Below are 27,343 nucleotides of genomic sequence, written 5' to 3'. Positions count from 1 at the left end.
CTTAAGAAAGAAAATCTGAAAAGTTAGGCTCCTGAATAGAGTTTTTGATGAGCATTTCATCACAATTTTAATGGCTTGCATAGCAACAGTTGAGTTGTTAAAAGGTGATCATAGTCAAGACAAACCTCTTTTTCAGCAGTCTGTCTGAGCTCTTTAATTCGAGCCTGAAGAACGTCATGCTGAGATAAAAGCTGCTGCTTGAGAGCAACTAAATCTACCATCCTCTGAGGAAGCTGGAGAATATCATCAATGAAAAACCAAAACTTAATTAACAGTTTTCACAAAATTGATACAAGCAAACCTGGTTCAAGGACTTACAGAAATTGACCATTATCATGTAATTTGAAACATCACTACTATCAAAGACATTGTTTGAAAATATACATCAACCTTCAATCCCAGTATTACCTTTAATATGAATCATAATATAAGTGTCTAACATTTCCTTGATATAAAACTGATCATTTTGATGCAAACCAAGTGTGGATATGAGAAAAAATAATAAGAACAGATACGTTGAACCAGCACATGTTGCTCAGTTAAAATTTCACAGAAGCATTATAAAGAAGATATTATTCATATTGAGAGTTGTGCATACACAGGTTCATTTATTTCCTTCATTGCTTCCAAGGTTGTGTCTATTATGTTGTCGATCTAGCTTAAATCAAAATTTTCTTGTAAAGCTGACTAAACCACATCTTAGAAAATAATATACTCCACATCAATATACCAGAAATAAAAGGAAAATTTATTTGTGAAATCTTCTGTTAAATGTTGGTGCTAAAGTTTGAGGTCTATAGAACAGGCTAACTTTTTCCATTCTAGAATTTTTGGATAAGCTAGTTATGTATTTGAAGAAGACAAAGAAAAGTAATATCACTTCATCTTTCTTAGCCTACTTAAAATAAAGAAAGTATCTGCTGTATCTAAGATGCAATAATGTTCATTGTTAAGTATTTCTATTTGCTCTTCACACATAGATAAGTTTGGGTTGTGAAGGTACAGATAAACAACCTATGTGTCAAACTGAGATTAGCAAACCATCTTTATCAAGAAGAGATAATTGTATCAAACTCAGAATAGGCTTGACCATTATATATTACCAAGATTTGGAGAATATGACAAAAAAATTACACCATCTTTTAGTCACTTCTCATTTTTTACTATTTCATCTGGCATCTGCCATGACTTGTAAGGTATGATATATAATCCAACACATCAGGGATAACAAGTTAATTAACAAAAGCTTAATAACTAATCATGAGTTTAATAGTAAAAATTAAATCCAAATCTTTCTTGATTAGGTTCAAGTTAACGCAAAAACTCATTAGAGTATAAAAATGAGAAAAGAATCACCTTACACATTTCAGGAAGAACAATACGGTTCACAGTGGTTTCCAAAGCAACCGATGCAACTGCAGCTACTGAAATGAGCCTAGGAAGGCTGGGATCAATAATTGCAGACATGGCATCTCCACTAGCTAGCATAGCAAGGGAAGGAAACAGGATATATGGATTAAGAAAAAATGAATCGCCATTTTTGGCTGGAGCTCTTAGCAACTGGGACACGTTCCCATTAGTGTGGTTTGTGAGACACATCGGCTCCCCTGGGCTAAACCCAGGAGATCGAGCACTTAACTTGAATGGACCCATCTCTCTGTAAACATTTGATGGAGCTGCTAAGGAAATGGTAACTCGTTCTCCTTCTTGGGCAGGAAGCTCAACAGTCCTAGTTGCAAACTTATGTGTACGAGCTGTACCGGAAGGAGTGCAGACCTGTCATAGCTTAAAAGAATTATATTCAAGCATCTAAAGAACAAAATGTTGCGAAAACCAGATTAAAGTTCATATAGAAAAAGTTTGTTATGACTTTGCTTTAGCTCTTATTATCCGTCAAAAACATTTGTGAATTACAACCTAGATCATGGAGCTGCCACATAAGATATGGACAACAAGCTTCCTTTCTGAAGAGAATAGAATTTTATCTATATAGGTCAAACAAATAAAAGAAATTGTACTACTTCATCATTTGAGACTCAAGGATTCAATGTTTTTGTTATTTGGAGAATCACATAATTTTCCTCTTTTAGTAGTGATTGAGATCATACCCTTTCACGGTTGAAGATTTTTCTGTAATCTCCAAGTATACAATGGATTGCTGCCACCCATCCAAGCAGCTTATGTTCTATGTGAGTTCTTAGTTATTTCATTGGCTTGTTCGTGACAGTTTGTGGCTACAAAACAGCAGGGTACCATGTTACAGAGATCAGAAGCATCAAATGATCCATGATACTGGTCCAACAGTTGCTTCTAATATAGTCAAAAGACTCAAAACCATTCCTTTTAGGTTTCTCCATATTGCGACAAAGTAGATTCTAGCATGATACAATCATGAATAACTAGAATACTCTATGCATATAACCCACATGGAAGTATCATATTTTCCTTAAATAAAATAATATTCCAACAGCAAACCATTATCACGTGCCATCAATATTTTGGCTTCCAAAAGCAGAAAGTTAGAAACCATATCTTCAAACATGTGCTAAACAGAAAGAAGCGGATAAGACTGGACAAAATATTAGTTTAAGAGAAGTTTTGTACCACAATTGAATGTAGAGCAGCAGGAATACCATCTTTCTTTATTTGTAGGAACCTCAAAGCCTTCTCCCATGCTGAAATGTCAATGCTGCGTTCGTCAGGAGCATTTCCTTAGAAAAGTGAATACTGCAATCAACACCATACATAGTAATATTGACTCCTCTTGCATAGATGCATAACAACATCAGCAAACAAAAACAAAATGTTCCAAATGCATGTATTACAATAGTGAAAAAACGAATGACAAGGAGCATTTTCAGTTCACTTCTAACATTTATCAGCATCATTTAAGCACAAGAATAATGCAATAAACAAGACCTAAAGCTAAATGCACAAAGACTAGCTTGAAATTACTCCAAGCATAAGAACAAAAACCAAAAGCCTTGTGGGACCAAATAAAATATGAACTTGAAAGAGAGAAAAATACAAAATGTATAAAAGATCGAAAGTAATCATCCACAATCTACCCATTGGACATATCAGAAAGGGGGCAAAAAATCAGTGATTCATTTGTTTCCTTGCCAGAGCATGTTAGAATTTATATAATGACCATCAACTGACATAACTGGTATTGAGGGAGTGCATGTCAAAGTAAAAACCGTAAAATCTAATAAAGTATGTTTGTATTTTCTGCCTAATATGCAGTTCTCTGTCATGCTAAATTAAACTCTGTTGTGCAACTCTATGTTCTCTAATTGTATGTGATACATCGGACAACAGTTTAGTCTATTTGCATATGACACAATATACAACTGTAAAATGTGAACTGCATCCTTACTCATGAGGAACAGGCCAACTGGTATTTGATAAAGTGCACAAATCAATAGACGAATAAAATGTAACTAAAAAAGTGTACATAGATTCATATTGCAAGGTTAGTTATATCCATCTATGTACATAAATCAACATGTCAATCCATGCCAGCTTGTGCATAGCATGAGGGTGATCCTTCCGGCACTACTTGTATACTGACAGTAAACAACCTAGTCTCCTTTTAAACTGTCATGCCCAATTTCTTGTTAATATGCCTGACATGTGACAGTGCACATGAGATGATGACATGTTTCGCCAGATATATAATACGTCACCCCTACATGCTCTCTATGCAAGGTGTGTAAATCATTGTCACTAGCATAGGCATCTACTTAAATACATATACTAATGTGGTTAAAATTTGAAAATATAACAACAAAGAACACCTTCAAATTAAACAAAATTCTGATGTTTCTCAAGTAAACTAGCCTCCTTAGGGTTATGCAAGTGATGCAAGAATATGCATCAATTATTTTAAATTACTCATTCAACAAATATTCTACTCAATGTTCAATTTGATGACACTGTTAACTACAAATGGAAAATTATCGATGGTGTTCAAAGTTCGTGTTATAAAGTAATAGTAAGCACCCATCCACTGACCTGATTTCTTCTGACTCGATTTTGATAATGTCTCCAGATACAAGCTCGTACTGGCAACGACATTGGGAACAAGATGCAACCTAAAGCAGGTTCATAATACTTGTAAAAACTAAATGAAGATTACATTTTCTTAGACAACAACTTTGAGAGATTCTCCACATAGATTATTCAAAGTGGTATGAAATGTATAAAATTTGTCAATACCTTGACCAAGAGAAAATTAACAATAGTTTTGCCCACTAATTAGCATGGTTGGCTAATATTGAAATATTACATGAACAAGAAACTCACCTTATTTAGCATGGCTTTGATTTTTGAATGACCATCTAGCATAGCAAAAACAGATGCAGAAATCAATATGAAGTCGCTGTGTGTGGTTTCAAATTTGAGTTAGAACCAATTCCCAAGAATATGAACTAAAAGGGGATGTTCTATGAGCCAAGGTGACCTCAAAGATTGTGTTACATGCCTATTGAATAATGGTGCTTGCTGTTTTTTCTCTGAGATTGGAGCAGGAAGTACAAAACCTAAGTATATTACGCCATAAATTTGGGAATTGAGTTGTGTTCTCAGACTCTTAAAAGATGAAATACTAGGTCCTGGGAAATGGTCAAGATGGCAATCTTGCGTTCCGCTACAAAATAAAGTAATCAAGGAAGCTTTGATTGTGTGCTTCTTAATCATACTTGTATTCCATGTTGAGGTTGTGCAACAGCAATTGCTACCATACAGCTTGGGCATCGAACAACCATGCCAAATGGAACCTATAAGATTATTCAGAAAGCACAAATAACTTATCAGAAGCAATTATCACAAGATTAAAAGATATATATATATATATATAGCGTGACAAGATAATGGCATAATCTCCATACACAGAATATAACACAAGCTATGCACCGAAAGTAGAGCATTACCTCCTCGCCAGAAGAAACACCCATCCGTGAAACATATGAAATCATGGTTAACGCATCGGAAACTCGTAGGGATGCTGCCAGTCTCTGAACCATCAGAGCGTAGGTACGCACATCTGGTCGAGCCCAAGTCCACCTCCCAGCAGATGAATCCTTCTCCGCCATACCTAGCCATTCCAAGATAGTACCCAAACTTGCTTAACAGAAACACTCGGGTTCATTCAAGGAAAGGAGGAACTACCTCGATCGACGCCAGCACGCATGGCATAGAACACGGACAGGGCCAAATCGGCGTCGCCCCTGTCAAAAGCAGACTCGATGATCGAATGACAGTCCTCGGTCTCGATGACGCCGGGATCGCCACTTCCACGGGCCTCCTCGATCATCCCTAGAGCTTCATCGGCGTCCTTGGCACCCGAGACCCGCCTCAGCAGCTCCTCGTCCAGCAACCTCGGGTTCGACTCCACTGCGCCTCTGTCATCGCCAGAAGCTCTTGTGGCTTTGGAGGAGTTTATGTTGGAGGAGCAGGAGAAGAGGGTGTGAGCGGAGAGGGGAGAAGCAGTCCATCTGCCGAGGAGGAGGAGGTGATGGAAACCGGAGGGAGCGGCTCGAAGGCCGTGAGGCGTGCGGCAGGAGAGGGAGGAGGCGGCGGCAGGAGGAGAGAGGACGCTGAGAGCCATCGGTCGTCGCCTCTCTCAGGAGCAAGCGAGCGAGCGGATGATGGGCATGAGGATGAGGAACGAGAGGTGGTGAGAAGGTGAGAGCGACAACGTTCGAGTTGCGGGCAAGGTTACCGGGAAGCCGTAACAATCAGTGGTTCGTAACCGAACCGGCTCCCCTCTGTAGATGTTGATAAGAAAAGAGGATAGAGATATCAAATAGTACGATAAGCTTTCAATCTTCTATATTTCTCTCCAGAAAAATATTTTAATAATTTCAAAAACTCTTTTTTTTACTCATGACCCAATATATGGAGTTTGTATAGTCCCTAAAGATACATTATATAAATTATATTCAAGATGAATTATTCTCTTTCAAGAAATTCTTTCAAGAACCAATAATCAATTTGACTTATCTTTCTATAGACTTTTAATCCATTTTTTCTTCTTCATGTAATGATTCTCTCACTTGATGCAATGAACCTTTTTATGCCTTTGAACAAGTTTAATTCCAACATTCTCCCCTCTTAAACTTGTTCCATCCAGCATGCCAAGTTTTCTTCGAAGTTGTTGAATATATACCTCTTCTTCAAGAACTCCATTAAGAAATGCTGATTTGACATCCATTTGTAAAATCTTCCATTTCATTTGAGCTGCTAGAGAGATAAGTAATCTTACTGTCTCCAATCGAGCAACTAGCGCAAATACTTCTTCATAATCAATCCCATATTATTGTTTATATCCCTTCGCAACTAATCTGGCCTTGTATTTCTCCACCTCTCCTTTTGCATTTCTTTTTGTTTTGAAGATCCACTTAACACAGATAGCTTGGTGGTCTTCTGGAAGTGTAGTAAGCTCGCATGTATTATTTTTGTTAATGGCATGAATCTCTTCATTCATAACTTATCGTCATTTTTCATCTCTATAAGCTTCTTCGAAGGTTAATGGATCATATCCTACAAAAAGACAAAATAAACAAAGTTCATCATTGTTAGTATCAATCCTTCGAGTCACATCATATAGGTCATGAATAGGTCTTGTCCTTCTTATAATTGGACTTCTTGAATCATTAACCTAGCTGATCTAGGTGATGATTCCGGCATAGCCACTTCAGTGCTTGCTTGTATTATATCATCTTCTTCTGAAGCTACAGCTTTCTTATGCTGCTCATCACTTTTCCAGTTCCAAATCTGTTGTTCATCAAACTCAACATCTCTTGACATCACAACTTTATTAGTGATAGAATTATAGAGTTTGTAACCACTAGAATTCTCTGGATAACCTAACAAAATACATTTCTGGCTTTTATCCTCCAATTTCGTTCTCTTTTCTTCTGGTATCTTGGCAAATGCAACACTTCCAAAAATCCTTAAGTGATCAACTCTTGGTTTTTGTAAGCTCCATGCTTCTTCTGGTGTAACATTACCAATTCGCTTTGTCGGAAACCTGTTAAGCAAATAAATTGCACAAGCAACAGCATCACCCCAAAATTCTTTCGGAATTTTTCTTTCCTTTAACATGCATCGGACCATATTAAAGATAGTTCTATTTTTTCTTTCTGAGACACCATTTTGTTGAGGTGTGTATGGCATGGTGAATTGATATAGAATTCCATTATTTTTACAAAAACTTTCAAATTCATTTGATATATATTCACCATCTCTATCTGTTCTTAAACGTTTAATCTTACAACAACTTTGTCTTTCAACCAAATCCTTAAATTATTTGAATTTGCTTAAAACTTCTTTCTTTTCTTTTAACATGTAAACCCAAGTTTTGCCACTATGATCATCAGTAAATGTAAGAAAATACCTGCTTCCTCCAAGTGTTACTGGATTGATAGGGCCACAAACATCCGAGTGCACCAGATCGAGTCGATGCCATGCTCTTTTTGTTCTTCTCACTTTGAAAGGCTTTCTTTCTTGTTTACCCATGACACATACTTCACATAGTTTTGCTGGGCGATCAATTTTTGGCATTCCTGTCACCATATTATACTTTTCTAGAAGTTTCAAAGCCTCAAAATTTAAATAAGCATATCTAAGATGCCAAAGTGTAGAAATATCCTCAATATCAGCTTTAAAACAATTTGATTGATCAAAAATACTCAAATGTAGAGGAAACATTCTATTCCTTGCCATTTTCACATGTGATATCAATGTTTTATTCTTGTCACAAATTAAGAGAGCCATATCTTTCATCTCAATATCATAACATTTTTCAAGTAATTGTCCCAAGCTTAGAATATTATTTTTCATATCAGGAACATAATAAAAATCTGAAATCCATAATTCCTTGCCATTATTAAGTTCAAGGAGAATTTTACCTTTGCCCCTTACTGGTCTTTGAGACAAATCACAAAATGTAATATTCCCGGAATAACTTGTATCCATTTCTGAAAATAGCTCTTTGATGCCACACATGTGATTTGAGGCTCCTGTATCTAGATACCATGTCATAGATTGATCATTTTTCAAATTTTCATAACTCATTAGCAAAACTTGATTTTCCTTCTTTTCTTCCTCAACAAAATTTGCCTTATCACCTTGATTGTTAGGATTATAATAACATTCAAAAGAGTAATGTCCATACATTTTGCAAACATAGCATTGTATTTCAGACCTTTTAGAGTTTCTGCCACGTCCACGGCCTCGGCCACGTCCTCGACCATAACCTCGGCCTCTTTGGCTATAATTTTCTCCAACATCTTCACTGTTTGGAGATTCTTGATTGGTCTGATTTCTGCCTCCTCTTCCTCTTTGTCCTCGTCCTCTTCCTCTTTGAGAATTTGATTCTCTTTTATTTTCAAGAGCAAACTTAGCTTGTAGTGCTTGCTACATAGTTTTCTCTTCTCCTCTTTTTGTAATCCTTTGTTCATGAACTTGAAGGGAACCCATAAGTTCTTCTAAAGACATTTTTTCCAAATCTTTAGATTCTTCAATCGCAACAGCAATAAAATCAAATTTCGGATCTAGAGATCTCAATATTTTTTTTATTACTCTCTGATCATTTACTTGTTCACCATTTCGTCTCATTTGATGAACAATAGAAATGATTTTTGAGAAGTAATCAGAAATAGTTTCAGAAGTACCTTGTTGTAGTTTTTCAAACTCGGCTCGTAAAACTTGTAGATGAAGTTTCTTTACCTTATCAACACCACCGAATGCTTTTTGAAGCATTTCCCAAGCCTCCTTTGAAGTATTTGCTGGAGCGATAATCTTGAATATTGTATCATCAAGCCCTTGGTAGATTGTGAACAAAGCCTTTTTCTCCTTCTTCCTTCTTTCTTTAAGTTGTTTTCTTCCTTCTGCATTCATTGCTCCTTCTTCTGCTGGACTTGGTTAAGCAAATACATCTTCTACAAACTCCCATACATCTTGGGAGCCGAGAAGAACCTTCATTTGGATGCACCATATGTCATAATTTTCTTTTGTCAATCTGGGGATCTGAAGTTGGATGACACTTGAGGAAGAAGTCATAGCTTAACCTATGCTCTGATACCAAATATTGACGTTGATAGGAAGAGAGGATAGAGATATCAAATAGTACGATAAGCTTTCAATCTTCTATATTTCTCTCAAGAAAAATACTTTTACAATTTCATAAACTCTCTTTTTTACTCATGACCCAACATATGGGGTTTATATAGTCCCTAAAGATACATTATATTAATTATATTCAAGATAAATTATTCTCTTTCAAAAAACCCTTTCAAGAACCAATAACCAATTTGACTTATCTTTCTATAGACTTTTAATCCATTTTTTCTTCTTCATGTAATGATTCTCCCACTTGATGCAATGAACCTTTTTATGCCTCTTGAACAAGTTTAATTCCAACATTCTCCCCTCTTAAACTTGTTCCATCCAGCATGCTAAGTTTTCTTCAAAGTTGTTGAATATATACCTCTTTTCAAGAACTCCATTAAGAAATATTGATTTGACATCCATTTGTAAAATCTTCCATTTCATTTGAGCTGCTAGAGAGATAAGTAATTTTACTGTCTCCAATCGAGCAACTGGCGCAAATACTTCTTCATAATCAATCCCATATTGTTGTTTATATCCCTTCGCAACTAATCTGGCCTTGTATTTCTCCACCTCTCCTTTTGCATTTCTTTTTGTTTTGAAGATCCACTTAACACCGATAGCTTGGTGGTCTTCTGGAAGTGTAGTAAGCTCGCATGTATTATTTTTGTTAATGGCATGAATCTCTTCATTCATAACTTATCGTCATTTTTCATCTCTATAAGCTTCTTCGAAGGTTAATGGATCATATCCTACAAAAAGACAAAATAAAGAAAGTTCATCATTGTTAGTATCAATCCTTCGAGTCACATCATATAGGTCATGAATAGGTCTTGTCCTTCTTATAATTGGACTTCTTGAATCATTAACCTAGCTGATCTAGGTGATGATTCCGGCATAGCCACTTCAGTGCTTGCTTGTATTATATCATCTTCTTCTGAAGCTACAGCTTTCTTATGTTGCTCATCACTTTTCCAGTTCCAAATCTGTTGTTCATCAAACTCAACATCTCTTGACATCACAACTTTATTAGTGATAGGATTATAGAGTTTGTAACCACTAGAATTCTCTGGATAACCTAACAAAATACATTTCTGGCTTTTATCCTCCAATTTCGTTCTCTTTTCTTCTGGTATCTTGGCAAATGCAACACTTCCAAAAATCCTTAAGTGATCAACTCTTGGTTTTTGTAAGCTCCATGCTTCTTCTGGTGTAACATTACCAATTCGCTTTGTCGGAAACCTGTTAAGCAAATAAACTGCACAAGCAACAGCATCACCCCAAAATTCTTTCGGAATTTTTCTTTCCTTTAACATGCATCGGACCATATTAAGGATAGTCCTATTTTTTCTTTCCGAGACACCATTTTGTTGAGGTATGAATGGCATGGTGAATTGATATAGAATTCCATTATTTCTACAAAAACTTTCAAATTCATTTGATATATATTCACCACCTCTATCTGTTCTTAAACATTTAATCTTACAACAACTTTGTCTTTCAACCAAATCCTTAAATTATTTGAATTTGCTTAAAACTTCTTTCTTTTCTTTTAATATGTAAACCCAAGTTTTGCCACTATGATCATCAGTAAATGTAAGAAAATACCTGCTTCCTCCAAGTGTTACTGGATTGATAGGGCCACAAACATCCGAGTGCACCAGATCGAGTCGATGCCATGCTCTTTTTGTTATTCTCACTTTGAAAGGCTTTCTTTCTTGTTTACCCATGACATATACTTCACATAGTTTTGCTGTGCGATCAATTTTTGGCATTCTTGTCACCATATTATACTTTTCTAGAAGTTTTAAGCATATCTAAGATGCCAAAGTGTAGAAATATCCTCAATATCAACTTTAAAACAATTTGATTGATCAAAAATACTCAAATGTAGAGGAAACATTCTATTCCTTACCATTTTCACATGTGATATTAATGTTTTATTCTTGTCACGAATTAAGAGAGCCATATCTTTCATCTCAATATCATAACATTTTTCAAGTAATTGTCCCAAGCTTAGAATATTATTTTTCATATCAGGAACATAATAAACATCTGAAATGCATAATTCCTTGCCATTATTAAGTTCAAGGAGAATTTTACTTTTGCCCCTTACTGGTCTTTAAGACAAATCACAAAATGTAATATTCCCGGAATAACTTGTATCCATTTCTGAAAATAGCTCTTTGATGCCACACATTGATTTGAGGCTTCTGTATCTAGATACCATGTCATAGATTGATCATTTTTCAAATTTTCATAACTCATTAGCAAAACTTGATTTTCCTTCTTTTCTTCCTCAACAAAATTTACCTTATCACCTTGATTGTTAGGATTATAATAACATTCATAAGAGTAATGTCCATACCTTTTGTAAATATAGCATTGTATTTCAGACCTTTTAGAGTTTCTGCCACGTCCACGGCCTCGGCCACGTCCTCGACCATAACCTCGGCCTCTTTGGCTATAATTTTCTCCAACATCTTCACTGTTTGGAGATTCTTGATTGGTCTGATTTCTGTCTCCTCTTCCTCTTTGTCCTCGTCCTCTTCCTCTTTGAGAATTTGATTCTCTTTTATTTTCAAGAGCAAACTTAGCTTGTAGTGCTTGCTCCATAGTTTTCTCTTCTCCTCTTTTTGTAATCTTTTGTTCATGAACTTGAAGGGAACCCATAAGTTCTTCTAAAGATATTTTTTCCAAATCTTTAGATTCTTCAATCGCAACAGTAATAAAATCAAATTTCGGATCAAGAGATCTCAATATTTTTTCTATTACTCTTTGATCATTTACTTGTTCACCATTTCGTCTCATTTGATGAACAATAGAAATGATTTTTGAGAAGTAATCAGAAATAGTTTCAGAAGTACCTTGTTGTAGTTTTTCAAACTCGGCTCGTAAAACTTGTAGACGAAGTTTCTTTACCTTATCAACACCACCGAATGCTTTTTGAAGCATTTCCCAAGCCTCCTTTGAAGTATTTGCTGGAGCGATAATCTCGAATATTGTATCATCAAGCCCTTGGTAGATTGTGAACAAAGCCTTTTTCTCCTTCTTCCTTCTTTCTTTGAGTTGTTTTCTTCCTTCTGCATTCATTGCTCCTTCTTCTGCTGGACTTGGTTCAGCAAATCCATCTTCTACAAACTCCCATACATCTTGGGAGCCTAGAAGAACCTTCATTTGGATGCACCATATGTCATAATTTTCTTTTATCAATCTGGGGATCTGAAGTTGGATGACACTTAGGAAGAAGTCATAGCTTAACCTATGCTCTGATACCAAATGTTGACGTTGATAGGAAGAGAGGATAGAGATATTAAATAGAGGAAGAGTATGACAAGTTTTCAATCTTCTATATTTCTCTCAAGAAAAATATTTTTACAATTTCAGAAACTCTCTTTTTTACTCATGACCCAATATATGGGGTTTATATAGTCCCTAAAAATACATTATATTAATTGTATTCAAGATGAATCATTCTCTTTCAACAAACTCTTTCAAGAACCAATAACCAATTTGACTTATCCTTCTATAGATTTTTAATCCATTTTTTATTCTTGATGTAATGATTCACCCACTTAATGCAATGAACCTTTTTATGTCTCTTGAACAAGTTTAATTCCAACACCCTCGTGGTTCAAGTACCGGACATGCCAGCGCGAGCTTTAAAATTCGAGTCCGGAGGGTAGAACATAGAAGAGACGGATCGGACGCATTGAAGGATTTCGGATATAAATCCAAACCCAAATACTTCATGCATGACGTCCCAAGGCGGCTGCCGTTGTTCTTACCGATCAAGAAGATTAGCTCAGACTGCTAACGATGGCAGGAGACGTCGTCATCTGCTTCGAGGAGACGTCGTCCCCACACGATCTCGCCTCGCTCCATAGATGATCACGTCGAAGTCATTGCAGTGAAGGGGAGCTTCAATACGTATCAGTAGCTTCCTGCACTGCAATGGCCGACAGGGGCGCAGCGAGGACGAAGGCGACGACATCGGAAGTCGAACGCATTGCTGCGTCGTGTGTCGCTTATGGTTGACTAGTGAATGATGATGCAAGCATTGCACTACCGGCTCAGTCGTGCACCGTCACCTGAGAGTCAAACATGTGCGGGGGAGCCCGTGCCCCCCTCTCTCTCCCATGGCGGCCGGTTGGAGCAGACCCTCCGGCCCCGTCCGCCTCGATCCTCAGGAAAGTCGCACGAGTCGACAACGAGGCTCATTCTTCGGGTTTCCCCTTGTTTGGATCACCGGTCGCCGTCGACCCGTCACTTTCGTCACCCATGATTTCGGGAGAACTCACACAGGAAGCATTAATCCTAGACGACATGATCTGATTCTCCTCTCCGGATGCCTAACACCATGCGTCATCCCCTGAGATTCCAGCCCTGACAAATGACATATCTACCGTCGTCCTTCCCCCTCAAGAAAATATGTCCATTTACCATCGATGTAAATGAGTCCCGGACAACATGAGAAACTCCTAAACGAGCAACTGATCATCCCTCACCGATCGCTCAAGCCAACCCTAAAGCTTGGAGGGGTAGATGAGCTATAGAAACCACTATATTAGTAACTTCAATTTTAGAGGGGCTGGGTCGGAAACATCCCCAGTCATTTTAGAAGGACTCGACAAAGTTAAAGCGCACCTCGGAATGACGTCAAACCTGCTCCAGGTGAACGAGAAGCACCTCGAGACCACACCGGCAAGATCCTCCTCCCGTTCCTACCTTCTCACGTGACCCCTCGGAGATCTTCTAGTCGATCTAGTGCGTTCGGGACCGAATCAGGCTAAGACGACCCCATCGGTCGACGGCATCCACGCACCAACAACTACTACACTGCACGCGTCTTCCCCGAGTTAATGTGCTCAGTAAATGGCATGAGCTCAGACGTCGGAAAAGCCAACTACAAAGCTGGCTTCTTGTTTTGCAATCTCAACTGCCCTTATTAACTCGTCTTCCTCGTGTAGAGATTGTTGATAGGTGTTTTGAAGGAGGGCTGAACGCATGGATTCGGCGGGGGGTATGGAGTTGAGGAGGAGACCGGCTGGGATAAGGACCGGAAGAGGTGGGATAGAGGAGGAGGAGAGTGGAGGAAGAAGAAGAGAAGGTAGGGAGAAGAATATTGGTGAGATGATGGAGGAGGAGGAGGAGGAGCCAATGAGCCCGGCGGCGAGGCTCTTCCACGCGCCCCATTTCAATTGCCACATCATCGCTATCATGGGGAGCGGTAAGGAGATCGACATCGACGTGCTCAAGGCCGGCATCCGGGCGACGCTCGCCCGTCACCCCCGCTTCTGCAGCATTCAGGTTCTACGAAACTGGTTTTGGACGCCAGCTTAGTGTTCCATGAAGCAACTGAGAGCTCTCAACGTGACAGGTTTTGGACGAGACGGGGGGGAAGAAGGCGAGGTGGGTGCGGACCGACGTGGAGGTAGAGAAGCACCTGGTGATCCCGGACCTGCACCCCAATGGCGGCGACACCTCCGCCGCGGACCGCCTCCTGGAGGACTACGTGGCCTCCCTTGGCCGGTCCACCATGGACGCCTCCCGCCCCATGTGGGAATTCCACATCCTCAACTTCCCCACCTCCGAGGCCGCCGCCGTCGCCGTCTTCCGCGTTCACCACTCCCTCGGCGACGGCGCCTCCCTCATGTCCCTCCTCCTCGCCTGCTTCCGCAAGACGTCCGACCCCGACGCCCTCCCGTCCCTCCCCGGACCCCACCGGCCGCCGCGCTCCCCTCCGCGGGCTCTCCGCCCCCTCGCTCTCCTCCGCCGGCTCTGGGTCACTCTGGTGCTCGTGTGGAACACGCTCGTCGACGTCGCCTACTTCGTCGCCACTTCCATCTTCTTGAAGGACACCCCGACCCCGTTCAAGGGCGCAGAGGGCACCGAGTTCCACCCCAAGCGGTTCGTGCACCGCACCATCAGTCTGCACGACGTCAAGGCCATCAAGAACGCCATGCATTGCGTAAGCTCGTCTTCTTCCTCCTTCCCCCCTTCTTTTCTTATTCACCGGAACGATTCCTCCTGACGCATCAACACATCTTCACAGACAATAAACGACGTCCTGGTCGGCGTGACATCCGCCAGTTTGTCTTGTTATCTCAGTAGAAAATATGGTAAGATCTCCACGCTGCACACGCTCCATCATCTTCTACTACTGTCAGCTCAGTTCTTGAAGAGCTTTACGCCGATTCTTCAGGCGAGAGCGGACAACAGTTGCCGGAAAATATCAGGATGCGATCGACCCTGCTCGTGAACATGCGGCCGACGCCGACGATCCATGTAAGTATTTCTCGGAGGCAATGGACGGAATAAGATCTCTCTAGCTGCTCTAACAACTGCGTTGAACGTATAAGCAGGCACTGGCGGGGGTGATGGAGGAGGGGAACACGAGCGGAGACAAGTGGGGCAATCTGCTCGGCTATCTCCTTCTGCCATTTCCTGTAGCGCTGTACAAAGACCCGCTTGACTACGTTCGCAAGGGTAAGTCGATGGCTGATAGGAAGAAGAACTCCATGGAGGCACTCTTCACGTACCGCAGCGGTGCTGTCGTCTTCAAATACTGTGGGTTTAAGGTGTGAGCTTGATATCTGCTGTTTAATCACAGATACAGTGTTGGTTGCAGTAAGATTTATTGAAAAGAAAATTGATATAAAGATATAATGTGCATGATAAAGATATAAATTATAATTAACATATACTTATTGTTGGAAAAATAGGAGGTTATATGTTGTGGTGGACAAAATATATGTTATATATATTATGTTAGGTTGATTGGAAAAGATTACTAGTATTTTGTGGAGAGAAAAAAATGAATGGTTTGTTTCTCATGGTGATGCCATTTCCAAAATGCAGGCAGCAGCTGCTCTCTCTCATAGAGTGCTTTCAAACACCACATTGTCATTCTCAAATATTGTAGGGCCAATAGAAGAAATTGAATTCTATGGTCATCCAATGGTTTATCTTGCTCCTACTGTTTGTGGACACCCACATGTGAGTGCCTCTTTCAAGAACTTCCTCTCACTCACTGTTCATGGAATTCCCTTGCTATTCCAACCTTCTTTATTTAAGCTGGTAATTTGTGATGCTGAGAGCATGTGTGCCCCTATTTAATCTACTTTAATATGTTCTGCCTATGTTAGATTTTTCTCTTTGTTTTTGCTAAGCATAAACCATTATATGTGTAGAAATCAATGTGCTAATTGGTTAGTAAATTTTGTTAAATTGAACAAAAAATTATGCAATATGGACAATTATTTTCTCTGTTTGGAAAAGAAAAAAAGTTGGCAATTTGTGGAGCAATTTTGTTGAAAAAACTGATAATAATAATAATAATAATAATAATAATAATAATAATAATAATAATAAAGAAATATACTTCAATAATTCATAGAGAAAGAAGAATACTAAAGAAGGCATAATCTCTTTATTTTTATTCATAATGTTTCTAATTTGATAGGACTCCCAAAATTTATAATTTTGGTCAAGGCTGCTAATCTATATCATTAGATTGGATATCAAGCCAATCTAAAAACTTTAAGTTATGAATCAAACTTAACCTTGTTAATCCGACTCTTTCAATTCTCATCAATGTGATAATTCTTTAGCTCTCTTTCTATCTGCCCCCACATAAATAGTTTTTAGCTCTCTTTCAATTCTCATTTCATGCAAACTGCATCTGTTTTTACAGGCAGTCGTTGCATTACTTTTACATGCTATATAATTTTTGATCAGGTAACTTATCCACAATGTAGACATCTTCACCATTAGAAACATTTCGGCAGGCACTCACAGTTACTCTTATGAGTTACATGAACACCATGAAAGTAGTTCTGGCAGTGGATGAATTGGCCATACCTGACCCTCACCAGCTCTTGGATGACTTTGCTGACAGCCTCGAGCTCATCAAGGAAGCACTTCCGAGAAGAACATAACCTGGAAGGCATACACACGAAGAAATGAGACTTGGCTATATGATCCATCAGTTCTTCAATTTGTAATAAGCTGTTGTGTGACTCGTAAGAATTGTTCTTCAGTATGTCTTGGTTTTATGGCAAGAAAAAGTAGTACATCTGCAAGGTTTTAATTCTCATCACAGCATTACATTCTCTTTTGGGCATGCAAAGGTCTAATTTGTAATGCATGTGTCATATCATCTCATGAAAATAATAAATCTTCACGACAACAAAGATAGAGATGAAAGGCAAATGCTCATTGATTTAAAATACTTAAATATATTTTAAGTATAATAAATTATTCTAATCCTATAAATCAATTAAATTATTCTTGATATCCATTTTATTTAGACACTAGTGTAGACATGTTTCTTTACAGTGTTTGCTTGATTAAAGAGATGGGCACAAGTACAATGGTACAAGCATACCTGAGTTGGTGCCATCAATGGTGGATACGCATCAACAGGCAGAAGAAATAAGAGGAACAAAGTAATGGCAGGGAAGGCTGCAGAGGTAGAAAGAAGGGAGACCATTAAAAGCCAGTTTTGGAATCAAAAGCACAACCTCAATTAGAGCACAACCTCAATCAAAAGCACAAGTTCTCTTTGTCAAGCTGTCAACCTCATCACAACCCACACACCTCCCAACTATTCATTCATGTTTGGGTTTTGGAGGTGTTGTCCTTTGTTAAGCTTCCAATCCCATTGCAACTCACACTCTTCACAACTCTCTTACAAGTGGATTGATCTGTTAGATTCCCACTCCTATTCTCCTCTCCTTTCCCTGCTTCGAGTTCATGTCCTTTTCCCTCTTCCTTTTTGCCATTGACCAACCTACCATGCTCATCAAAATTTTCCCTTTATTTAGTAACTTAATAAAGAAAAATTAAAAAAAAATAACAAATGATATCGTAAAATCTTTCCATTTATAACTCCGGGGATCAACCAGCATTTACAATAGATTTGCACAAATTCCTCGATGATACCCGATTGTCAATAAATAGAGTTTGAAAAGCATATCTTGAGTTTGTATGGAAATAGAGTCCACAATATCTGCAGAAAAGAGAACAAGCCTCAGCTTGAACTACCAAAGATAAAAGGTACATGAACAGCCATTTGATCCCCATCAAAATCTGCATTGGAACTCCTAAGATATGATACTAATAAATATTTTAATTGGGTTATCGGAAAGCTTTTGAGATTTATGATTATCCAATCAAGATCTTTATTAAAGATTTAGTGGTTAGAGAAGAATCTAATATATTTATGAACTTTAAACATCCATCCTTTCTGACATGTGAAACTAAATCCAAGTACATGACATAAACTAGTTAGATAAAAGGATAGGATATTATACAAATATTGATTAAATATCAAACAGAATAAATAGAGACAAATATGAAATTCAAACTCACAATATATACTGATATCATGATAAATATTTTGATTGAATTAACAGATACCTCGTCCCCACCATTTTTGGATACCATCTTTTTCAGGTCATCAGGCGGGAAACAGGTGAAGCCATCGGCCTCACTCAGCCACGTCAGAGGAAGAATCTGGATCCTTTGGTCCAATTGGAAGACAGCATATGTCTACCTTTTCCTTCATGATCTGCTTTCCAGTGTATTAAATCTGCCTTTTTCTCTTCCTTTTCTTACGGTAGTTGAAGTTCTTCAAGCCATTCTCTTCTTGTCTTGGCCATCACTTCTTCCAGCTTAAGCACTTAGTGGAAATGATTAAGATTCTGCATTTCAAATAGTTCTAATAATCATTGGCAACATCTAAATGCTAATCCGAGGTTTGTTTAGATAGTTACACCGGTGCCATCATAAAGATCCATACAAGTAGACTTTCATACCTTCGGGAACTTCTCCAATTATTGAGCTTTTATGGCAGAATCTTAGCAAGAAAAGCACGAGGACAGGGAAGACAACAGCCAATGTTCTTCCATTGAGAAGTTCCTAACCATCGGTGATCTTAAGATTGAAGAGTGACAGCAAATATTTTCCAGGTACAGGGAGAAGAAGAGTACCTGATTTCTTTTCTTTCTCCTTGTGTTCCCCGCATAGTTTCTTTCTTATGGAAACAAAGTCTTAAGAACAGTGACTGATCCATAAAACTTCTGAACCTCTGTTGCTGCTGATAAAGCAACTGCCAAGAAATGATACTTGTGATTTTTATCACCAAGTTCCATATTTTCTCTTTTCTAAACATTTTTAGCTAGATCTATCGAAAAAGCAACTATTAGTGATACTTCAAAAAAGGGGATGATAAGACGCATACAAGTCCATGTTTGTTCCATCCTTGTGCTAATTTTAACTTGCATTTTTCAACCAGACCGCAAGTTCTGCAAAGTGATGCAAGTCTGGTGTTTTGCAGTATGCTCGCAGGGAGGCTCTTGCAGATAGCCAACCGAAGGTACGAGGAAGGTTTGTGAAGACGGAAGAACCTCTTAGTGATACTTCTTGCTCGGTTGCTTCGATGCATTACTGTACCCAGCAACAATGTCACAGAGTTAGACTGGTATAGACATCATCAAACAGTAGAACCGTCCACATAACAGCAAGTGCAAGCAGATATCAATTACTCACGAAAAGACAAGTGAAGTTGGAGATAGAACAGGATGGATCCTCCTTACACACTGTCTAACCAGCTGAAGTTCCAGAATGAGAGAAACGTGGACATTATTAATATGCATAAGCAGATAAGAGAAACACGAGTAGGTATCATTTACTGAAGTTGCCACACTGTTGCGTGAAGCCACTTGGTGATCTGCCTCTGCCACGATGTTGGTGCAGGCCATTTCGCTTTTGTGCAGGTTGATGGCCATTACCACGATATGCTTGCTGGGTCATCAACCTCATCCTCTGCTGCTTCATATCTGCAAAAAGTGCATCCAACGTCTGTGGCCTCTGCTTGGTTACCACCTTATCCTGCACGTAATTATTGTCGACTCGTCAGAGAACAGCAAAAGAATCCAAGAAAAAGACCTTACAACTGACCAATGTAATGTCTTCCAAATTGTACATTCTACAAAACAAAATCGATTCAGCAACGATTACCCAGAAATCTTAGAGTCAATTTGTGGACATTTATCAATTATCAACTTGAACAATAGGGAATATATGTAAGAGAAGGAAGGGATGGCAAAAATGACTGTCATGCTAAAGATCAATGCCATTAAAAGGTTATAGTCAAGCAGCATCTTGCTCTGCTACCAAGGGTTGCGACAGTCTACAGAATAAGACGAAACAAAAGAGTGTTTTGGGGATACTACGACAGTCTGCAGCTGTCACAAGATCAAAACCATCTCCACATGTGCTACAAAATTCCCTCCAGCGTCATAAAGACGCAAACCAAGGCAACAAAGTCAACAAATAAAAGAAGAAACGCAATCCTCCACCAATTAAGAAAGAAAGCGCAAGAAGAGATAACCTAAACTACAGCGACATCGTCGACGCGTGGTACGGGTAAATTAGTTGAGGATCGAAGATTGCGGATGCCGAAAGAAAGTAACATGTATCGAGAAATCAGCGAGCTGCACCAATACAGATGGAGCAAGGGAGAAGAGAACTCGCCTTATATCTATCCACCGCAGACAGGGGGATCACAGGGACGAGGTTTGGCTCCAAGAATTAGGGTTCAGAGGGAAACAAGCGATCGAGCACGAGCTCCCCAGCAAGAACTCCCCTTCTCTGTGGTACTCGACCAGCGATCGAGCACCAGCCCCCTTCACCGCCGATCTGTCTTATATGTGAAAGAAAGGAAACGGAGGCGGCCCAATCACTCACGTTGACCTAGTGCTTGACCAAAATAAATAAATACTAGTGTGTGTATATATATATATATATATTCATAATCATTATGCTACGTCATCAATTAATATGATATAGAATGATATAAAAGATGGTTAACTTTGTTGGTAAATATTTTAACCGTCAGATTTAAATTTAATTTTCGTCTTTTAATATATATATATATATATATATATATATATATTAGGCATCCTGAACTCCCATCAAGAATTGTCGACTCCTCCGAAGCGACAACAACTAGATCAAGATCCAAAACTGTGCTTCGACTCTTGTGCACATTACGGTATCTCATCTTTTTCTCAAGAATCAAACACCGACAAAACCACGCTTGCAGGAACCCAAAGGAAGCAACAGCTCAAGATCAATCGAGCTCTCGACGGAGAACCTAAAACTAGCGCCCAGCAAGCAAGATCCACCCACAAGCGCAAGAACGATACGAGAGGAGTGGATCGCAAAAAGTCGTCGTCGTCGTCGTCGTCGTCGTCGTCATCATCATCCCGAGGCGATCGAAAAATGTTTGGAAAGTGAAAGAAATGGGAAGAGGGTCAGACCTCGCGATTCTGGTTTTGTTCGTGGCTATTCTGTCGTCCTTTAGGTCGTCCTCTCTCTCTCTCTCTCCCCCTCAACACGGTAAGTATGCGTTGGGTGCCCAGAGAAGACACACCTTTGTAGGTTCCCGGTAGCCAACGGGCTCCAGCGTCGGGACCCACCCGTTCCGAGCCATCACCTCCATGTAGCCGTAGATGATTGCTGCCTGTTGTTTGGCACCCGACCCGAACAAAAGATTCCATTTATAATTGGGTCCTTCGCACTCTTTTCTTTGTGGCTTCTCTGTACATGTGAGTCGGACCCACCAAAAGCCAAGTGGGAGAACCGAAAATGCGCCGGTGGCCGAGCACCCACTCGGCATTTGCGAGGCTGGACCCCGTCGCTTAGCAGTCTTAACCGTCGTCATCGTATGTGCCGCTGAACCCTGCGCCGTCCACCACGGCGGATCGCGCCATGTATTGCGGCTTCTGATGCGCCACCGTTGCCAAGGATGAGAAAACAAGGCTAGTCACCCACATATCAGATCCAAAAACGATCAGTATCGGTTTGATCGAATTGACTTTTTTTTTCTCCATTAATGCCAGCTGCGGATCTGTACAAGGGCTCAGAGGATGCACGGAGGGTTACAAACGCTCCCCAAAACCAGCGTGAGAAACAAAGAACTCCCGACACCAACGACACGACGGAGCGTGAGGAGGAAGAAGAGATCAACGCGACCTGGAGCTGCATCCATGCATGCCTCGACCGCATTCACTCGGAGTCGCTCTCCATGCTCTCCATCCCCTTCAATCCCCTCCGCCTCTGCACAAAGCAACAACTGCATCATCGGCACAAGAATTAAATTATGTCACGGAAAGTAGAGGAGGAAGCCAAACGCCACAAGTGGGATCAGAGAAAGGCGAGGCCGCATTAATTTGGGACCATCAAGGCGGTCACTGTGATGGGTGTCAGGGACCCACGTGAAGATAGGGAAAAGGGACCGATGCATTTTTCAACCCACTCCCTTCTCTCGAGGGCCAAAAACTGGGGATTGGTTGGCGTCATGCATGTTTTATGATCCACCTTCTCGGATGCCATGATGGATGGGATGCGTCAACAAAATAAATAAAATAGACACATAAAAAATAGGAAAAAACCAAGAAGTCGAAGAAGATTAGGTCGATTTGTTGGTGATGGACAGAAATACGGAGGGCAAGAGGAGGAGGAGGAGGGGGGAGAGAATCCGGGATGCGTGGGGAAGAATACCTTCTTAGCGCATTTCTTCTCCCGCACTTCATACCGTCCCCTCGTCAAATCCGACAGCCACATTCCTGGAAAACAAAACTGCACCCACCCAAAAGTTAATTTATGATTATTGATGTCTTTACAAAACAAGATGCAAGAACCGGATCGACAGATGGGGTTTTTTTTAATACCTGAAGAGTCTTGTCGATGTTCTTGGCCCGCTTCTTGGGGCGTTGGGGCAGCTTGGTGCCCTTCATGGCTAGGAAGTCGTCCTCCTTCTCCTTGCGCGAGAGGGATATGAAGATCTTGGGCCACTCGAACTGGTCCAGGTTCAGCTTCTCCCCGATCGCGGCGGCCCCCACCGGGGAAGCAGCTTCCTGATCCGAGGGCTGACGCTTCGGTTCCGGCGGATTCATGGAGCCGTCGGCGGCGGACCTCAGAACCTTATTCGGTGGGGAAGAAGGCGATCGCTTATCGGATCGAGCTGTGCCGCCCGATCGCTCTTCGACGCCCCTGATCATGGCCAGAGAAAAAGGGCAAAAAGGAACTCAAGAAGGGTAACAAGAAATGAATGGTAGGTGGAGAGGCTCCAACTGTTCCCTGCTATAAATGAAAAAAAAATAAATGTCCAAGTGGTATTTATAGCGGCGTAAAGCGAAAGGATGCCTTTATGACAAAGAAAATAATGGAAAAGACCAACTTATACGCCTAAAAATAAAACAAAATAGAGCATAAACACACACACAAAAAAAAAAAAAAGTTATGGACAGATGAGCGGATGGGTGTTCCTTATTGACCGGATAAAAATAACACAGAGCGATGAGAGGGATGGTTTTGTGGCAGCATATGGACATGAGGCATGTGGGCGGGTTTGGTATCATCGATTGGCAGCCTGTGCCGGGGGCGACAGGACAGGAAGGCAATGACTAGTGCTCTATCTATAAAGCAACTCCAGATGCTAGCAAGATAAAATGTAAAGCAAGGAGATATCATCACTCAAGAATCTCACATACCAAGGGGAGCCGCAAGAACTACGATACGTCAACAAACCAGAAAAATATCAAAGGACTCGCACCATATCTTTGGCCTTGCGATCTGACAGGAAACACATCTCTTCTTGGGTTTTGAATAGGGGAAAGCGGATAAATTTCTTAAAATAAAATCCTAGTGGCAAAAAGAGAAAAGAGAAAGCTACGCTGCTAAAACAACCCAAAAGATTACCAACATATGAGAGAGAGAGAGAGAGCGTATACTTGTTGGCTTCACGGACGGGAACAGACGACCTCAGATGGGCTCCCCTGGCGTACGAGCCGGCAAAGTGCGGAGGGGGCATCGCCGCCGCCGCCGATCGGCGAGGAACCTTGAGCATCTGCTTCGAGTGGGAGGAGGTCTCGTCGCCCGACGCCCGGCTCTCCGCCCTCGGCCCGCGGGACCGCTTGTTGTGTCCCCACTGCAGTATGACGTCGCAGCCGACCCCGTTGATGGTCTCATGGTGCCGGCTATAAGACTTGGCGGAAGCGGAAGGGGGCGGCGGTTGGCTCTCCGAGTGCGCCGCTGAGGTAGGGGAATCTGAGGGGAAGGAGGTGCGAGGGAACTGGTGGTCTCGGGTTGGGGATGGGCCGGCCGATCCGGACACCGATCTCGCTCTTATGGGTTTGGCTTCGAGAGGGGAGTGGCTAGTGCTTCTGCTGCCGTGGTCGGCGTCGTCTTCTTTCCATGTTCTCAGGATCGGCTTCCTTCCATTGCCGAGGGGGAGGATGTCCGGGCTAACTCTCTGGTATCTGTGGAACAAAGACGGCATGTTAAGGTCAATAGCTGCCTGGTACCTTCAAATCTCAATGGATCATATCAAGCGACCATATCAAAACTCAAAGATGAGGATTAATAGGCAGAAATCTGAGGTATCAGGCATCGAAAATAGTTGTTTACTGAAAGAAGCAGCCTAAAAACTGCAGATCCATGAATACAGAGAGCTTAAGACCAAAACTTTAGCTTGGATAGCAGCAAAAATTTGGAAATTTGTGCTGGGTCGGTTTTCTGGATCGACATGTGGTATAGAGCAAATCCATTCCGAGTCCATAACAGAGAAGAAGAGGAAACACGATAGGGAGAAACAAAGAAGCTCTTGATCTCCTGCAATACCAAAGCCGAGGCAACAGAAAAGGGATTCCGAACCCAAGTAATCTCCAGATGAAACTAGGAAGACAAACTCATCACGTGGATAGGCATAAGCAATTTGACAAAGGCGTAGATCCGGTAGATTTAGACGATCTGGGACGAGACCTTCGGCTAATTCCAGTGAAACAGGACTTGTAGCCAGAAAGCAGAGGTCAAATCGAAAACAGAGGTTTGCGTCAACTCGAATTGGCGATCTGACTCGCAGTTCCTACCACAAGAACATCAAAAGCAGGAACCAGAATTGGCGATCTGCGTCCCGATTTCCACCACAAGAACATCAAGACAGGACATCGAAAACTACAGGGAAAGAATCGAACCAATTCAAACCCAAGGGTTCCACAGAAGAAACAAGGATAAAAAAAAAAAAGACCATGAAATCTTAAGGCGCTTCTCCTCCAAACCGATTGTAAAACCAAACAATAGTATTCAAGAAAGCAAAATGTTGAGAAAAAAAGCACGATTCTGTTCTAAGGCACTTCAAATAAAAAGAAAGGGTAGACAAAAACGCCGGAAGAGTCATTGGGCGATCAAATCTGAAATCTTCAGATCCCAAAATACATTACAGAAGCCAACAACAGAGCCGGGAGATAGAAGATAGGCACTGAACCCAGAGTCTTCCCGTTCAGGAAGCCGAAAGAGGCGATCGGCGGGCAGAAACCCGCAGGCAGAAAAGGCACAATCTCCAGCCGGAGAAGCGCTCTTCACCTACACCGCCTTCGCCTTCCCCTCCTCAGCGACCTCTCTTTGAAGCAACTATACAAAAAATTCGATCTCAAGCGACGACAGCAAGGAAGAAACAGTTCGAGATGAGAGGATCGTCGCGCAACCAACACAAACAGAGGTAAACGGAGAGCAGGAAATAGGAGAAAGGAGCGGAGAGAAAGAGGGATTGCAGCAAACCTCATCATCTCCAACCGGGAGCCGGATCAACAAGCGATTGTTTGTACAGATCGCATAGCCCTCTCAGGACTCGCACATGAATCAATGGCGTCCTTTCACCGGAACAACAGTCCTATTCTCTTTCACCGCGAGGATTCAAGAAGCAGAAGAAATCTCCGAGAGAACAAAGGCGTCACTGTGGAGGATGAGACGAGAGACGCGAAGAGGAAGAAAGAGAAGAAAAGACAAGAGAAGGCGAAGGCGAAGGCGAGGGCGATGAGGAAGAGATGGGGTTAAAATAGCGGCTTTGTCGAACTATACTTCCCAAAGTACCCCTCTTAATTGCACTTAACTTCCAGTTTGCCCTCCCCGTCGGAGGATCTATCCGTAAATAAACCAAAAGAACGAGTGTTTTTGCGCGACTAAAGATCCAAGCATGCCTTCGTGTCGCGGGTTGTTCGTGTCCTCATAACAAGTTACAACATAACCGTAGATGTCTTCTCTATGCGACTAAAACATCCACCGTCCGACCTCTTTGATCACAGTCCCTTGCCGTCTTTGCCTTGTCCACATCCGATGGGCGCATAAGGCAGAGTCCGCATGATAGATAGACGGCTACGATTGACTTGATAAAACGAACGAGCTGATAAGGGAAAGATGTGACCGCCAGTAGCCGGTTCCCGGTCAATCTCACATTAGCTTTCTTGTGAAGTCAGACTCCATTTTAAGGCCTCCAACCTTTTTTTTCTATTTTTTTTTAGAAATTTCAGATAAATATCTTTGCGGAGTTTGAAAATAATCCAAAATTAAATAAAAATAATCCCAAAAAAAAAACCAGATTGATCAGTATTAGCCAACACTGCTATTATGATCTAAATTGCCAATCAAATCACCTATAAACAATATAGGTAAGACCAGTGATGAGATAATATTACTGATATTCCTAACTATATCTTTAGAAAGCAACATTTGACAGTGATGAGAGGGCAGGAGGCTATCGGGTCCCACCTACCACCTCTCCAATCACTTGCCTTCCTCTCCAAACATCAATGAATGCACTGAGAGCTATTCATTTGGCCTCTCCTCCGAAAAGAAATCATTTAGAGACCTAATCAATGATAAACCAGAATTTAGTATAAAAAACCAATAATATTTAGCTCATCTCATTGTAAATATTTTTGGACACCGACCGACGTATATGGACTCGATCGAGTCAAAATTAGACGACTCCGTTGTGCTTATTTTGACCCGACAGCCATCCAAACCTCGGTCAAACCACACCCCCAACATCCCGTAGCAGGCGTGGCGTGGCATGGTGGAGGAGCCGCACCACAACATCCCGCCGGCGTTATGCAGGGAATGTCGCCGAGGGCAGCATCCTACCACACCCCAACAACAACAACAACGTAGTCGGATCCCATGAACTCATACACCACGCGATACTGTTCCCCTCCCACGTCTCAACCATCCCTCCCTCCACCATCACATTATTTATGTATCCCTTCTTCTCTTCCAAGGAATGTCCTCTGCTCAAGACGGACCCCCATGAAGGTAGCAAGCTCCCTTCCTGTCTTCGGAGTAGCTTTGATCTGTGGTTGCAGTTGTTTGTCTTGTAAAT

General features: G+C 41.0%; 4 protein-coding genes across 6 annotated transcripts in view; 1 reads left to right on the top strand and 3 right to left on the bottom strand.

Annotated features, from left to right (window-relative positions):
* The window catches only part of LOC135607704 (uncharacterized), a 7,571-nt gene extending 1,847 nt beyond the window's left edge, over positions 1 to 5,724 (bottom strand). The window contains exons 1-7 of the mRNA XM_065099711.1: positions 5,173 to 5,724; positions 4,935 to 5,098; positions 4,704 to 4,781; positions 4,018 to 4,097; positions 2,605 to 2,689; positions 1,357 to 1,776; positions 126 to 233 (exon numbers count right to left, since the gene is read on the bottom strand). Coding sequence (XP_064955783.1) covers positions 126 to 233; positions 1,357 to 1,776; positions 2,605 to 2,689; positions 4,018 to 4,097; positions 4,704 to 4,781; positions 4,935 to 5,098; positions 5,173 to 5,611 — 1,374 coding nt within the window. The 5' untranslated portion in view covers positions 5,612 to 5,724. The remainder of the gene's footprint in view (positions 1 to 125; positions 234 to 1,356; positions 1,777 to 2,604; positions 2,690 to 4,017; positions 4,098 to 4,703; positions 4,782 to 4,934; positions 5,099 to 5,172) is intronic.
* An 8,417-nt stretch (positions 5,725 to 14,141) lies between these two features.
* Positions 14,142 to 15,261, top strand: LOC135607703 (wax ester synthase/diacylglycerol acyltransferase 4-like). Its single transcript, XM_065099709.1, has one exon. The coding sequence runs from the start codon at positions 14,657 to 14,659 to the stop codon at positions 15,149 to 15,151; it is 495 nt and encodes a 164-aa protein (XP_064955781.1). The 5' UTR covers positions 14,142 to 14,656; the 3' UTR covers positions 15,152 to 15,261.
* Positions 15,262 to 16,862: 1,601 nt separating this feature from the next.
* On the bottom strand, positions 16,863 to 21,850 carry LOC135607702 (uncharacterized). Of its 2 annotated transcripts, XM_065099708.1 has the most exons (9): positions 21,560 to 21,850; positions 19,815 to 20,013; positions 19,672 to 19,733; positions 19,364 to 19,569; positions 18,939 to 19,231; positions 18,541 to 18,824; positions 17,660 to 18,130; positions 17,507 to 17,583; positions 16,863 to 17,058 (listed from the first exon to the last, which is right to left on the bottom strand). In XM_065099708.1, the coding sequence occupies exons 1-3, from the start codon at positions 21,848 to 21,850 to the stop codon at positions 19,726 to 19,728; spliced, it is 498 nt and encodes a 165-aa protein (XP_064955780.1). In that variant the 3' UTR covers positions 16,863 to 17,058; positions 17,507 to 17,583; positions 17,660 to 18,130; positions 18,541 to 18,824; positions 18,939 to 19,231; positions 19,364 to 19,569; positions 19,672 to 19,725. The 2 variants fall into 2 exon arrangements, 1 of the variants encoding a protein (XP_064955780.1); XR_010485232.1 differs by lacking the exon at positions 21,560 to 21,850 and adding an exon at positions 20,659 to 20,872 and having other exon boundaries at positions 19,672 to 20,013.
* A 139-nt stretch (positions 21,851 to 21,989) lies between these two features.
* On the bottom strand, positions 21,990 to 26,000 carry LOC103978464 (uncharacterized). Of its 2 annotated transcripts, none has more exons than XM_018823789.2 (5): positions 25,747 to 26,000; positions 23,922 to 24,449; positions 22,860 to 23,181; positions 22,690 to 22,767; positions 21,990 to 22,261 (listed from the first exon to the last, which is right to left on the bottom strand). In XM_018823789.2, the coding sequence occupies exons 1-5, from the start codon at positions 25,752 to 25,754 to the stop codon at positions 22,049 to 22,051; spliced, it is 1,149 nt and encodes a 382-aa protein (XP_018679334.2). In that variant the 5' UTR covers positions 25,755 to 26,000; the 3' UTR covers positions 21,990 to 22,048. The 2 variants fall into 2 exon arrangements, with proteins under 2 accessions (XP_018679334.2, XP_009392533.2); XM_009394258.2 differs by having other exon boundaries at positions 21,990 to 22,245.
* Between the last annotated feature and the right edge of the window lie 1,343 nt (positions 26,001 to 27,343).

This window comes from Musa acuminata, chromosome BXJ2-3 (assembly GCF_036884655.1).
Source record: "Musa acuminata AAA Group cultivar baxijiao chromosome BXJ2-3, Cavendish_Baxijiao_AAA, whole genome shotgun sequence".
NCBI lineage: Eukaryota > Viridiplantae > Streptophyta > Magnoliopsida > Zingiberales > Musaceae > Musa > Musa acuminata.
The sequence above is the reverse complement of the archived record's forward strand: the minus strand, read 5'-3'. Positions and strand labels throughout refer to the sequence as shown.